Source organism: Marmota flaviventris, chromosome 13 (assembly GCF_047511675.1).
Source record: "Marmota flaviventris isolate mMarFla1 chromosome 13, mMarFla1.hap1, whole genome shotgun sequence".
NCBI classification, from domain to species: Eukaryota; Metazoa; Chordata; class Mammalia; order Rodentia; family Sciuridae; genus Marmota; species Marmota flaviventris.
Window position 1 is genome coordinate 20,905,761 of NC_092510.1, and position 15,442 is coordinate 20,921,202.

General features: G+C 38.4%; 1 protein-coding gene and 1 non-coding gene across 4 annotated transcripts in view; one reads left to right on the plus strand and one right to left on the minus strand.

Moving 5' to 3' along the window:
- LOC139701555 (solute carrier family 28 member 3-like) overlaps window positions 1-15,442 on the plus strand; it is a 94,800-nt gene that overhangs the window by 58,594 nt on the left and 20,764 nt on the right. For all 3 annotated transcript variants that reach the window (XM_071600530.1, XM_071600529.1, XM_071600528.1), the window contains 7 exons: window positions 2,682-2,774; window positions 5,295-5,383; window positions 7,367-7,458; window positions 9,429-9,618; window positions 12,126-12,270; window positions 13,483-13,596; window positions 14,162-14,239. In XM_071600530.1, coding sequence (XP_071456631.1) covers window positions 2,682-2,774; window positions 5,295-5,383; window positions 7,367-7,458; window positions 9,429-9,618; window positions 12,126-12,270; window positions 13,483-13,596; window positions 14,162-14,239 — 801 coding nt within the window. The remainder of the gene's footprint in view (window positions 1-2,681; window positions 2,775-5,294; window positions 5,384-7,366; window positions 7,459-9,428; window positions 9,619-12,125; window positions 12,271-13,482; window positions 13,597-14,161; window positions 14,240-15,442) is intronic.
- Window positions 15,327-15,399, minus strand: Trnaa-cgc (transfer RNA alanine (anticodon CGC)). The gene has a single exon. It is a non-coding gene; the product is annotated as a tRNA-Ala (tRNA).

Here is a 15,442-nt window from a genome sequence, read left to right on the forward strand (position 1 = left end):
GCCTCAAAGAAAATATTTGGAAATCAATCTAACAAAAGAGGTGAAAGACTTCTATAAAATAAACTACAGAACACTAAAGAAAGAAATTGAGGAAGACCTTAGAAGATGGACAAATCTCCCATGTTCTTGGATAAGCAGAATTAATACTGTCAAAATGGCCTTACTACCAAAAGCACCATACAGATTTAATGCAATTCCTATTAAAATCCCAATGACATTCTTCATAGACATAGAAAAGGCAGTCATGAAATTCACTTGGAAAAATATAAGGCCCAGAATAGCCAAAGCAATCCTTAGCAAGAAAAGTGATACAGGAAGGATCACAATACCAGACCTTAAACTATACTACAGAGCTATACTAACAAAAACAGCATGGTATTGGCACCAAAACAGACATAAAGACCAATGGTACAGAATAGAATCACAGAGACAAACCTACATAAATACAGTTATCTCATATTAGGCATAATCATACATTGGAGAAAAGTAGCCTCTCCAACAAATGGTGCTGGGGAAACTGGAAATACATATGTAGGAAAAATGAAATTAGATCCCCATCTCTCAACCTGCACAAAACTTAACTCAAAGTGGATCAAGAACCTAGGCATTTAGCCAGAGACCCTGTACCTACTAGAAGAAAAAGTAGGCACAAATATCCATCCATGTCGGCTTAGGAAATGAATTTCTCAAAAAGAGTCCTAAAGCACAAGAAGTAAAATTAGGAATCAATAAATGGGGTGGTATCAAACTAAAAAGCTTTTTCACAACAAAGGAAACAATCAAGAATGTGAAGAGAGAGCCTATAGAAGTGAGAAAATCTTTGCCCCTTAACCTCAGATAGAGCATTAGTCTCCAGGATATATAAAGAACTCAAAAAACTTAACACCAAAAAACCAATAAGTCAAACAATAAATGGGCAAAGGAACTGAACAGGTATTTCACTGAAGAAAGACAAATGGTCAATAAATATATGAAAAAAATATTCAACATCTCTAGCAATTAGAGAAATGCAACTAAACTACACTGAGATTTCATCTCCTGTTAGAATGGCAATTATCAAGAATACATGTAACAATAAATGTTGGTGAGGATGTGGGAGGAAAAGGCACACTCACACATTGCTGGTGGGACTGAAAACTAGTGCAACCCCTCTGGAAAGCAGTATGGAGATTCCTAAGAAAATTTAGAATGGAACCACAATTTGACACTGTTATGCCACTCCTCAGCATATGCCCAAAGGATTTAAAATTAGCAAATGATAGTGATATAGCCACATCAATGTTTATAGCAGCTCAATTCACAATAGCTAAGCTATGGAACAAACCTAGGAGCCCTTCAACAGATGAATAAATTAAGCAAATGTGGTACATATACATAATGGAATGTTAGTCAGCAATAAAGAATGAAATTATGGCATTTGACAGTAAGTGGATGGAAATGGAGACTATCATGCTAAGTGAAATAAGCCAATCCCAAAAAAACAAAGGCTGAAGTTCTCTCTGACATGGGAATGCTAACTCACAATAAGCAGCAGGGGGAGGGAAGAATAGAAGTTCACTGGATTAGACAAAGTGAAATAAGGGGGCGGGGGTATGAGAATAAGAAAGACAGTGGAATGAATTGGACATAATTTTCCTATGTTCTTATATGAATACATGACCAGTGTTAACTCCACATCATGTACAACCACAAACATGGAAAGTTATACTCTATGTATATAGGATATGTCAAAATACATTCTACTGTCATGTATAATTTCAAAAATAGTTTAAAAAAAATGTTCAATTCAACCCATAAATTTCTCTAGATGGTCAGGCAATTAATAGAGTGTTGGTTTCTATAAAACGTTCAGGATGTAATATCCATTGTTTCTAAGATTTTTCCTCAGCAGAAAAGATGGCTTCTACTATTAACTCCACTTGTCTGATATCTTGGTTTTCATGGGTAGCCCAAAGTTAACAGTTAAAAGTGAGTAAATTAGGTTTAACATAAACAGGATTAATCTTCATAAATGTGTTAGAGGAGACTTCTGATTAATTTGAAAAGTTAAAGTGCTAAAATATCAGCTGCTAAAAATAAATTCAAGTATTCTTCTTGAATTCCAAAAAGTAATATATATTGGTTTATTAAAGGTGTTTTTATAAATGGTACATGAAAAAAGAGTAAGATTGCCTTTATTCTGCGTCTCCACTAAAGGCAAAGTTACCAAGAATTAAAATTCTAACAATTCCCAGCCATTACTTTAAACCACACAAAACATTAGCATCCCGTAAATCCAACATCTAAGAATAAAACTATTTGGCCTGTGGTTTACCACATCTTATTTCCCTTTGTAAGTCCAAAGCCTGTGTAATGTGGGTGGTAGAGAGTGGAAACCTGCCCCCCTGTCCCCGGTCCAGCTCTGCTCATTAGGACATTATCTGTCCTAAATGAGAGCACTTGTCCTTCTTCCTTTTCTTCAACCTGGAACACACAGATCTTTCCTATCAGAACAAAACAAAACAAAAATCACCTGTGTTTTTGAGCCTGATTCAGGCGCAATTTCTTAAATCAGATGCTTCATCCGAACACCAAATATTTCCTCATCTCATCCTTCAGAATTCTTCTAGGTGTCATTTATGGAACAATATTTGTGTTGGAGCTTTGACCTTTTATTTTTGTACTCTGTACCTTTTTCTTAGAATGAAGAACTTCTTGAAAACCAGGACATATCCGGAAACAGCTCAATTAGGAGTCGAGTTGTACAAAGCCGGGAGCAAGGAAACACCAAACAGGTAGAGCTGGACGGTGGTTGAGAGACTCATCACCATGGTAGCAGAGCTGGGGATGCAGCTTAATCGTAGAATGCTTGCCTAGCATACTTGAGATCCTGGGTTCTATCCCCAGCAATAAAATTTAGAGAAAAAATCCAAGGAAAAAAGGAATCAATGCCTATTGGAACTTAGAATGTTTTTATGGCAAAAAAAAAAAAAGTCACATTCAGTCATCTATATTAAGATTATACTATCCCTTTTATTAGGTAGCAATGTAAAACATTGTAAAAAGTGTTTGTGCCGCTAATTATTCTTCCATAAGCAAAAAAGAAAACTACTTAAGTCCACATAAAAACTTGCACACAGACATTTATAACAGCTTTATTCATAATTGCCAAAACATGTAAGCAGACGTCCTTCAGTAGGAAAGGATAAATAAATGTGGTACATTGAGACAACAAAATGTTTTTCAGCACTAGGAAAAAACTATCAAACAATGAAGAGAACTGGAGGGATCTTAAATGCATGTTACTGAGTGAAGGAAGCCAATCTGAAATGGCTACATACTGTACCATCCTAAATATAAGGCATTCTAGAAAAGACAAAACTATGGAGACAGTAAAAAGATTAATGGTTTATAGGAGTTGGGGAGAAGAGAAGGATGAATAGGAGCATTTTTAGAGCAATGAAGCGATTCTGCACGAAGCTACCATGGTGAGTATATGTTAGTTGCACAACGCTAAAAGTGAATTTAAATGTAAACTGTGGACTTTGGGTGACAACGATGTGTCAATGCTGCGTCATTAGTTGTAACAAATATACACTTGTGGTGCAGGATGTTATAGTCTAGAGGCTGTGTGAGGACATATGGAAAATCTCTGTACTTTCACCTCAGTTTTGCCATGAACCTAAAACTACTCTAAAAAGTCTACTTTTTAAAAAAATTTATTTATCTATTTTACAACTATAATCAGAAATGTGAAGACTGAGGAATAGCTACTGGATTTGGCAAAGTGGGCCCTATTTGACTTTGGCAGAAGCTGGTCAGTAGAAACATAATCACAGTGGTTCTGCAGTGAACAGGAAGTAGGGAAGTGGTCATGAAAGGTAAAAGCAACCCTTTGCAGTGGCCAGACAGGGAAGGGACAACTCTTTGCAGGTAGGGAAGGTGCAGGGCAGATGCCCTATGATTGTAGGGGTCAAGGGGGTTTTGGTGTTGTGTTTTTAAAAAGATAAGAAAGTATTGAAAAAAGAGAAAAGGATACTAATGCTGGGCTTTGCATAAAGAGTAGATAACTTGGGACACTGTCACTGCAAGAAAATAACAACCATCTGACAATTGTTAGCCATCCCACAAAATGAGGTAATCTGAATCAGAAGTATAGCAGAATTTGGCATTAGAGGACTGATGGGACCTTTTTCTTTCTTTCTTTATATTCCTGGGGCCTGAACCCAGAGATACTCTACTACTAAGCTGCAACCTCATTCCATTTTGTTTTTGTTTTTAATTTTGAGACAGGGTTTAAGTTACCCAGGTCTGCCTTGAACTTGTGATCCTGCACTAGCCTCCAAGGTCACTGGGATTATAGGTTTGCATCACCTCGCCCAGCAGAGCTATGTGATCATTGAAGATTCATTCTTTTCAGAAGCATGCTAACAATTTATAATATAAAGTACAGAGAATCAGAGGCCACAGTGGTTATAACACATGACAAAAGCTGAAATTTGACACCCTATCTCTTGGTGCATGTTCAAAATTGTTTCCACATCTGTATACCCCTCACCGCAAGCTTCCATGCTGTTGGTTACAACAGCCAGACCTATCAAATGAGACATTATTGCAGAATGGGAAAGGGGAAAAAACCTTCTGTGCCTTCCTGGGAATAAGATGGTTTGTGGATATTTGAGAGCTCAGACTGTACCTAGAAAGAGTGTCCACGAAAGATGGCTCAAATATATACTGCATTCCACTAATTAGAGCAGGCCTTGCTGGGTAAGGGAAATATTAATATTCCCCTTCAACCAAATGATAGAAGGATGTTATGTCCCAAGGGAACATTGGTTTGTCATCTCTTGAAGATGCTGAGCTAGGATTCACCTCTGCAGACCAAGCAGTGAGCTTGCCAGAAAAATAAAAGTAGTTTTGGTCTCAGTCCTTTGGAAACTGGAGCTGGTATAGTATAAAGGGAGATTTATGCAGCCTCTGGTATTAAACTTCATTTAACACTTGCTTGAAAACAGAACTGGTGTTGAATAATTACAGTAGAGACAGGAGAAAAAGCAGAAAGATGAGCCTGTTCCCATAAGGAAAGAATGCCAACGGCTCCTCTGGGAGAAAAGGGAGAGATAGGTGTGATCCTGAATTTCTCATAATTATAGGAGGAAAAAATGTCTATGCAGTAGATAATAGGAGCCATTTTCTTGCATAAAAATTTAAAAAGACCTATTGGAAATTCTTGGTCACAATTCTGAGCAAAGGAGACACAGTCCATAATGCCTAGTATTTTTTTTTAATTTCATCTCAGCTCTAATGATTTCCAGGGTGAAGAGCTGGTCAACATTGAGCAGGATTCTCTAAGGAAAGAAGAAGAAGAAGACATGGAGGATGACCAGGACACACATCAGAAAGGGTAGAGCGTTTAAACCAGGGAATAATGATGCCTGGGCTCCTATTTGTATAAGTCCCTTTGTTTTATCCCCTTCTAAATTTTAACACTTGTTATGATTTATTAGAAACTGTCACCACTCCCATCTCCACCCACCCAACACCATTTTCAGAAAAATTAATGGAGCTCTAGGAGGATCGAGGTAGTCAATTCAGAGGGCTGATGTTCTGGGAACCCAATATCTAGATTTAAATTCACCCAGGACAGTCTTCTAATTAAAGGTGCAAATTACCATCTAATCGCTCTAGTCCATACAAAAGTAGTTAATTTATCTTCTCAATGTCAATCAATAACAATCGATTTCTCAAAACTCAATCCACTTTAAATCTCAACAACTGTTGCTCTTACCTTGTATCCCAAGTTTCCTACCATAATGTAGGAGAGGCAAGATTATTACCTTTAATTTTGGGACCAGGAAAAAAGCTCAGAAAAGTGACCTACCTAAGGTCAATCAGCCAGAGAAAAACAGAACTAACTTGGAATTTCAGCCTTTGATCCCTAGTCCAAGATTGTCTGGTACTCTTATGATAACACTATAATATTTATCCATTTTGGAAATCCCACATAAATTTGATTTAAAATTCTACATCTCTGAAAGAATATTTTTCCCTATAATGGGAATTAAACCCAGGGGCACTTTACCATGAGCTACATCCCATCCCTTTTAATTGTTTATTTTGAAAAATTGTCTTGCTAAGTTGCTGAGGGTCTCGCTAAGTTGCTGAGACGGGTCTCAAAATTATGATCCTCTTGTCTCAGTCTCCTGAGTTGCTGGAATTACAGGGATGTGCCACCTTGCTGGGTTTGAGGAATATGATTTTTATATATACGAAGGTATAATGGAATCAGTCAGAATTAGGGTTGGAAAGTCTTGTCACATATAAACCATCAAGAATATTAACCACTAAAAACTGAGCTGAATTTCATCCTTTATTTTACTTAATGAGATTTTGACCCAGAAGGAGCTGAGAAATTCTCATGGTCAGATATACTCAGGTTTCACTGTGTTATTGGTACTGAAATAACCACCAGGCATTTGGAAATTATTCAACCTAGATAAACAAAATAACATAAGTGTGTTTCTCCAACCACTCTGCTCTGTGGAGTCAGGTTGCTATAATGAACAACACACATCCCCTACAATTAAAAATAAAGTCAACCTACAACAGACAGATGTACCCTATTAAATGTCACTTTCTGTCACTGATTCTTTTTTTAAAAAACACCATATCCACAACTGAGGGTGGATATTATTAGCTTTTCCTAAAATAGATCATGAAAAACATGGTCTTTATTCTACTTTTATTCACCCAAGATCTTCCAAGGCATTTCTAATGCTCAGTACTCATATTCACACATACATAACAATGAGAGTAACATGCAATAATACCCATCATTATGACTGATCTATTCTGATACTTCCTATTCAGAAGGACTCTCATGATTTACCATATTTCACCACATAATCTTCAGATTTTATGTGAAAATTTTTTGCAAAAAAAGTGTGGTACAATTGTTACATGAAGCTTTTAAAAGAAATTGTGCTGCTATTACTTACAAATGATTTATTACTAAGTTGTCTTTGGTACAAGATTAAGTTGCACAGAGTTCTCATGAATATATGTTACTGTGGTGGCAACAATTCTGCAGTGAAATATGGGGTATCTCAGCTTTTAGTTAGTTACTCATCTTCCCTGCTTTGTTCCCAGGAACATGTTTTCCACATCTAATTCGTCAGGGTTTGGCACACTCAATTCTGTGAAGATTAATCCAACCCATGGCTGATTTTCGTCTAAAATGAAATAAATTTCCCATTTCTATTTTGTGAGACATATGCCTTGTGAATGTTTGTTGTTTTCTTGCTTGCTTTATAAAGATTAATCTAGCCTTAGCATCACGGTTTATTTCATGTTTACTTCTCTCTGCCTTTTTGCTTTTGTGTTCCAGGTATTTGGAAAGGAAGTACGATACAGTTTATGATTTTTATAAAAAACACAAAACCACTATTCGATACATCATTTGGGGCATTTTACTGGCAGGTAAATACCAAAAAGCAATAGAAATACCATTTTATACAATAGAATAGGTCATTTATAAAGAATAGAGGTGTATTTAGCTCACAGTTCCAGAGGCTTGAAGTCCAATGTCAAGATACTAACATTGGCAAGGACCTTCTTTGTGCACCATAATGTGGCAAAAGGAACCCTAATTTGACACAGAGTATGCATGCTAGCCTGGTTCTCTGTTCTTCTTTTTATAAAACCACTAATGTCACGAGGGGGCCCCACTATCAGACTTCATCTAATCCTAACTATTAACATATGAATTTGGGCATTAAGTTGTTAACTTTAGGGAAAACATTCAAACTTTAGCACCTACCCTGCTCTGGGGGCTCACAAAGACTTTGTCATTGTGATATGGATTTGGAGAGGTGCATTGGTTAATGCAAATCTGGAAAAACTAGAGTAACTGGCAGACACAGTGATGGTCACAAAACAAAAACCTACTTGTAGCACGTGAATACAGGATGTAGAGCCTGGAGCCAGCTAGCCCACTCCTCTTGCCTGAAGGCAGAACCAGAATATCTCCTGCTTTTACTCCCTCCATATCCCATTTTAAAGAACACTCCTGCTGGGGCAGTGGCACCGCACCTGCAATTCTAGCAAGCAAAATAACAAGGTCAAGCAAGGCTCAAAATAAAAAGTAAAAATGCTAGAGATATAGCTCAGCAGTAGAGCACCTTGAGTTCAATTCCAAGTACCAATAAATAAATAAATAAATAAGAACACTCTGTCTACAAAATGTAAATGATCCCACTCAAAACTATAGACATTAATCCAAGATTGCTGTACCACCAGTGTCACAAGTGTCACTGGTTCTCAGAGAGCTGAAACAGGAAACAGCAGAGTTGATAATCTTTCCCTTTAGCAGGTTGTACTTTAGGCTTGGTGATATATTATACATACTATCAAAACAATGCAACTCTGCCATTGTGGTTAAAAATAAATAAAAACAGGCAGACAATATTTAAACAAACATAGCTCTGTTTCAATAAAACTTTATGTATAGACTACAAATACAAGCAAACAATGTATTTGTACTTGCCACCTACAAAAACAAGGAGCAGACCAGCAGACTGTAGCTTGCTGACCTTTAAAAACAGGGACCTTATTCTCATCTGAGAATCTGCTTCTTCAAAAGCCTGCTCTAGTCATTGCTCCCACTCTTTTCCTTAGAAATACTGTAGCACTTAGAGATTGTTGGTAGGTTTATTTCCCTACTCAAGCTTAGGCCAATTCTAAGCTGCAAACCTAGAAAACCAATACCTCTCTGTCCAGTGTTGCTTTAATACTTAAACTTTTTCTGATAGTAGCTCACCTACTGAGTCTGAATGGGGGCGGGGGGAGAGTAAAAAGAGAAAAGCTAAATCGTTGAGCATCAGGATTCAAGAATTAAAGTCTGTAAGAAAATAAATAATACCCTTCCTATGACCAGAATCAAGTATCTGGGCTGCCTCTCACTGGGTACTAATATTGGAGAGATGAGTGTTGGCAGAAAGAAATCAGGTTTATTCAAGGCCAGCCCTGAGGAAACCAGAAGGCCTAGGTCCTCAAGGTTGTATCTTTCTTGGTTTCTGGGCACCAGGGGGTTTTGAGGGAGGGAAGGAAGCAGTGAGGCTGCAGTCTGGACAGTCCTCTTCATTGAGGGAGTTGTCTAACATCTAGGTAGAGCTTCTCTTTAGCCAAAGGATTAGGGACAGGTAGAAGGGCAAAAGGGAAGAGGAAGCCCCTGCCACATTTCCTCCTAGTCTTCATGGTACGAATAGTAGGGATTTGTTTTGAAATAAATAAGTTAATAATAACCTCCCCCAGAGGAGCCAGTACCCACGTTAAAGCACCCTGCATTCAATGGGTTCTTGATTAAACCTACCCTTCGCCAGATTAAGGCTGGAGGCTGGGGCCAGGCCGGCTTCAGTGATGGTCATAGTCTGTGTTTGCCTCCTGGACAGGTTACCTGGCTTTGGTGATTGCAGCCTGTGTGCTGAATTTTCACAGAGCGCTTCCTCTTTTTGGGATCACCGTGGCTGCCATCTTCTTCGTTGTCTGGGATCACTTGATGGCCAAATATGAACATCGAATTGATGAGATCATATCCCCAGGCAGAATGCTGCTGAACAGGCACTGGTTCTGGCTGAAGTGGTAAATGCAATTGCTTCTCTTATTGCAATTGAGAGAGATATTATTCTTTTTCAACACAGTTCCAAAAATTTGTTCTAAAATTGCTTCCTCATTTATGGGATATTGAAGCTAGAAACAAACCTTGGGAGCAATCCATTATGACGCCTTCATTTTACAAATAGGAAATCAAGGCCTAGATGAGGTGATAACTCATTTGAAATGTGTTCAAGCATCCCTACAATCAGTAGCCTTAATTTCAAGTTATACTGAATGATAAAATGTGGCCCAAAAAACCTTAATTTAATAATCTTTCAAGTACTGCATTAGAGAAACCTACATATCAAAAAGTGGTTAAGAGTATAAGATAGCACAGGTTTTAGTCATTGCACCAATGGCATTAGGTCTTCCTAGCACTTTTCAATAGCATGGCCTCAGGGTCAATTAGTAAGATCTGTCCTGGCATGGGTCAGGGAACAGCAACATGAAATCTAATCTCAGTACCTGTTTAAAGATTTTATTCTTAAATACAAAATGACGAATATAGGTTTTTGTTTGTTTTGTTTTGTTTGCAGTATTGGGAATCAAACCCAGGGTCTTGTACATAATAGGCAGGTGCTCTTCCACTGAACTACACCCCTGTCACACCATTTTCTTATGCAAGTTATTTTGGGGGGTGGCGGATGTTTGTTTCCTTATTTGCTTTTGTGGCACTAGAGATGGAACCCAGGGCTTTGTACACACTGAGCTAAGGCCCCAGCCCCACAAGTTATACATATTCCTAATACAACTTATTTATCTTATTTACTGGGGATTGAACCCAGGGGATGCTCTGGTGCTCTACCACAGAGTTCCATCCACAGCTCATTTAATTTTTTAATATTCTGATAATAGCTCACCTACTGAATCTACCAGAGTAGATTGCCAAGTAGTTGCCAAGGCTTAGTGATCAAACTTGTGATCCTTCTGCCTCAGCCTTTGGGTCACTGGGATTATAGGCATGCACTACTACATCCAGAAATTTTTTGCTACTGTAAATGTTATGATAAGCATAAACCTTTCTTTTTTAATCTATTTCTGGTTAATTTAGGTCAACTGGTATCTCTCTATTTACATTTCCTTATTACACTTCCAATAATTTTTCAATTAGGCTTTCATTTTCTCTAATGTCTTTCATTGGCTTTTGCTACCTAAAAATTGGGGTTTTAAAAATTGCCTTGATATCAAGGACAACTATTTTCTGACTTTTTGTCTAACCAACATGTTAAAATCATGACCTACAGATTGTAACCAAAATACAACAATTTTTTCATCCATCATTCTTTCCATTTTATTCAATTGGAACTATCTATCCCATATTTTGTATTAAATGCCAAAACCTCATGACCCTTTTGCCCACTCTTAGTTAATAATCCAGTGGTTACAGAAGTATTTTTTTAATATTTATTTTTTAGTTGTAGTTGGACACAATACCTTTTTATTTTAAATTTACTTATTTTTACATGGTTCTGAGGATTGAACCCAGGGCCTTGCACATGCCAGGCGAGCACTCTACCGCTAAGCCACAATCCCAACCCCAGAAGTATTTTTAATATGAAGCTGTCCCAGCCCATACAATAATGAAAACTAGGAACGCAGCCAAGATTCTATCTTACCATCCCAGATTTGGCTTGTGTTTCTCTTTTCTCCTTGTTTTCTGCTTCTCTACCAACCTCAAATCTAGGGATCAGGCCAGGACAGTTCCAACTCAGGGAGGTGGCTTCCTGCTCTGGGCAGGAGACCCTTCTCCTTGGAGGAAGGGCCTTATGAATTGCCAAAGCCCACTCTCCTCTAGGACGCACTTCCTTCAGTGACCACTATAGGCTTTTCCTTCAACTTTTCTTTAGAGGATCTCCTCTCCTTCCAGGTGGCCCTACTGGGTTGTTCCCAGGACCTCTCTCTCCATAGAGACCCCCCAAGGATTCTAACAAGAAACTTCATACATCCTTGGCCTAATAAATCAGGATTGTGCAGTCCCAACATAGCAAACAGCCTTTCTGGTTCTGCCATCAAAGCAGTGAATCAGCCTTGTCATGCCCATTAGACTCCCCAGGGAGTCAGAACCCAGCCTAACATCCAATTTAGCTCTGTTGAGGTCCCCCCCCCAGCTGCAGAGGACACCTTTCAAATTCTCCATTAGAGGGACAAAGCTAACATCTTACCTATCCCCAAAGACAAGGTAGAGAGAATCCGGATAGCTATCTTAAAGAAATAGCCAGACCTTCCTCTCCAAATGTCCTTTCTTCTCTCTGATCCCTTTGTGTATCTGTGAGCTGGTAAAGGGCCTGAGTTGCAGAATGAGGGGGGCACACTGTTTAATTTTGGGGCTGTTTGCCATTTTAGCCACAACCAAAAAGACTCTGATACAATATGTGAAAGTGTAGCTTCCTGGTGCCAGGGTATGTTACTTTTGTCTGCATTTTTAAATATGTTAGTTTAAGCCTCAAGTTAGCACAACAAATGATCCCAACACCTACCTTTTGTTTTCTTAGGGTGATTTGGAGCTTATTGATCCTAGGAATTATCTTCTGGCTGATCCTCGACACCGCCAAATTGGGCCAACAGCAGCTGGTGTCCTTTGGTGGACTCATAATGTACATTATCCTGTTGTTTATATTTTCCAAGTACCCAACCAGAGTAAGTATGAAATTGGTTGGAGATTTTGTTTTGTTTTGTTTTCCCTACCCAGGTGAAAAATATGATCAAAATAATGATCATAAAAGTATTTATCTATTCAATATTTTTCTTAATTTTCTGTAATTTAAGTGGTTAAATTGCTCTCCTTCTGGAACTTTCAAAGTACTATCTATTACTATCTCAATCCATTCTCAGTAATTTCCAGTTACACAACCAGTGGGACATTCTCTCCTTGTCAAATCCTATTTCTACTCATGTACACCCTGCCTCTATCCAACATACATACGGAGAAAATCACATTCATTTTGATCTCAGTTTTCCAAGACTACAAATTACTTAATAGTTTGTACTTGATCCTGCACTTTATCAATGTTCCATTTGCAATTCAGGCTTTTATACTCAAAAAAAAAAAAAAATTGTCCTTATACAGTTTTTCCCCCAATTGAATCCAATCCTCATCCTTGTCTGTCAGCCTGTAACTCATGAAATGGGCAAGAATTCTGAGACCTAGAAGCTCTCACATATGAATCATGATGGCAAGCCCTGGAAGAATTTTCTGACTAAAAGATTGACCCGAGGAAAAAGCATTAATCTGAGGCCAAGTTCACCTGATATGATCCAAATCACTTGCCCTGTTTGGGTAAGCATCTCCACTGACTGGGCCTTTGCTCCCATAGGTCTTTTCAGACCTCATTTCCCCATCAAAAAATGAAAATAGATGATTGCCCATTTCTGGTGTACATCCTGCATCTGCATTACAGGTCTTTTATAGTGAAATAAGAGCCCCTCAATAGGGTAGAATTTCATTTAATTCACTTATAAAATTGTCAGATCTACAAGCCTCAGACACACTGAGAAATCATGTTCTGCCTTTCAATTTTCCAGGCAGGAGAAGTAATTATATTTGTCTAATACTTACAGTAAGACTAGAACAGCCAGGTCCTTCCTCCTTTAATGACACTTCTTAGACTACTCTTTGTGTCTAAGTTACTTATCAGAACTTAGTGGTTATTCACCAGCACTAAAGACTTGAAACCCAGGTTTAAGGAGAGGAAATGCAATCTTAAGCTTTTGAAGCTATGTTTCTATCAAAAGACCCTCTGCTCATGGCTCCTCAGGCCTCCCAAAGAAGAAATCAGTGATTCTTTTGATGTTTATGCTAAAGTCAGCATTAACTTTCTAATAAGATAATATCTCTGTCATTCTGCATAGGTTTACTGGAGACCTGTCTTTTGGGGAATTGGGTTACAATTTCTTCTTGGACTGTTCATTCTAAGGACTAATTCTGGATATATTGCTTTCAATTGGTTGGGCACACAAATTCAGGTAAGTGTTTGAAAAGAATACTTTACATTTAAGATGCTTTTAACATTTGGATGTAATCCTTGAGGCATCTCAGAAATAGGTTTATAAGTCTGTAATATTTGACCCAGATTTTAATTCCATAGTGTGAATCAGACAAATACCTGTTTGTGTGGAATACATTAATCTGTCTAGTTAATTATAATTACTGCTGTCCTTACCTATATTATCTACTGCATCCATCCCCTATCCCTGTTCCCCCATCACCTTGCCCATAGGGATGTCACCCTTATAAGCTGGTTTCTAAACAGAGAAATGAGCTTCCTTTGCATCCAGTAGTAACAAGTGGCACCTGTGTACTATCTCTGGCTTGCTAGAGCAAATTACCACACTCAGCTTGTTCTTTAGCATCCTAGAGTCAGACTTAATGTCAGACATGACAGAAAACCTTTATGCAGACATAATTTAAAAATACAGCTCTATGCCATTCATTGGACATGGTTCTCATCCTCTGCAGAGCCTAGTGCTACGATGGCTTGTAACGACCATTTCAGTGGTTTTAATGATGTCTTTTTCTTTCTCAAATCAGATTTTTCTGGATTACACTGTCGCTGGTGCTAGATTTGTCTTTGGTGAAAAATACACAGACCACTTCTTTGCATTTAAGGTAAATCCAAACTTTTTCCATGCAATCCCTCTCTTGTCAGTAGCTTCTCAATCTTTGTAGATGTTCTATCTGAACAATCTGACCAAACACCAGGTATATAATTGCTGGGCTTGTTTTAGGTATGCAACACATCACCAGACTTTTGCATTTGCAGTGTTATCTGAAGTCAGAGGATTGCACTCATTTCACCAGGTTACTTCTGTATAGCATTAAGGGAAATATCCAGAGGAAGTCACAAATATACAAATGTTGGGAGTTGGGGGGGTGGTCTTGGCTGAGGTATTTATGAAGAATCCTATGGGGTAATAGTATCTTGAACTTCAGATTCAGGAGAAAGAACTTTATGCACTCGGCAATGAATGGGCATATGGCCCCCAATAGCTTCCAGGTAATGGTTCTGCACTCTGCACTCCTCAGTCCCAGGCAGTTTGGGACAGCTGCTCAAGCACATTAACCCATGTTCTTCCAGAGCCATCCCCAGGCTACACCTTTTTCATCTTTCCTTCTGTACAACCTTTGCTGAAGCAATCTTGATGGATGAGCCTTCTGCTAATCAACAGAGAGGCAACCTGGCCTCTGCCTAGGCACAGTCAGTTCCCCACAGTAAATTCCCTCTTGGGGTTCCCTCAAGCACCAGAAAATTCACCCTCTTCTGGCAAGTCCCTGCAAATACTGAGTGAGAAATCTATATTTGGGCTTTTCTTCAGCTTTCTCTCTTGTGGTGTTAATGTTCATACATTTTCTCCCTTAGAGATTCCAAATTTTCCTCTAAATTACTCCAGCTTCAGTTAGGCAAATTTTTATGCTGGATCTTTTTTTTTTTTTTTTTTTTTGTACCCAGGATTGAACTCAGGGGCACTTAACCACTTAACCACTGAGTACATCTCCAGTTCTTTTCATTTTTATTTTGAAATAGGATCTCACTAGTTGCTTAAGGCCTTAATAAGTTGCTGAGGCTGGCTTTGAACTTGCCATCTTCTTGACTCAGCCTCCTGAGTAGCTGGGATTACAGGTGTATGCCACTGCACCCCACACTGGATTTTTAAAATATACTTTTAATTTTTATTTATTTTATTTATTAATTTTTTGGTGGTGCTGGGGATTGAACCCAGGGCCTTGTGCATGCGAGGCAAGCACTCTACCAACTGAGCTATATCCCCAGCCCTACTTCTAATTTTTTATTGACACATAATAATTGTCCAT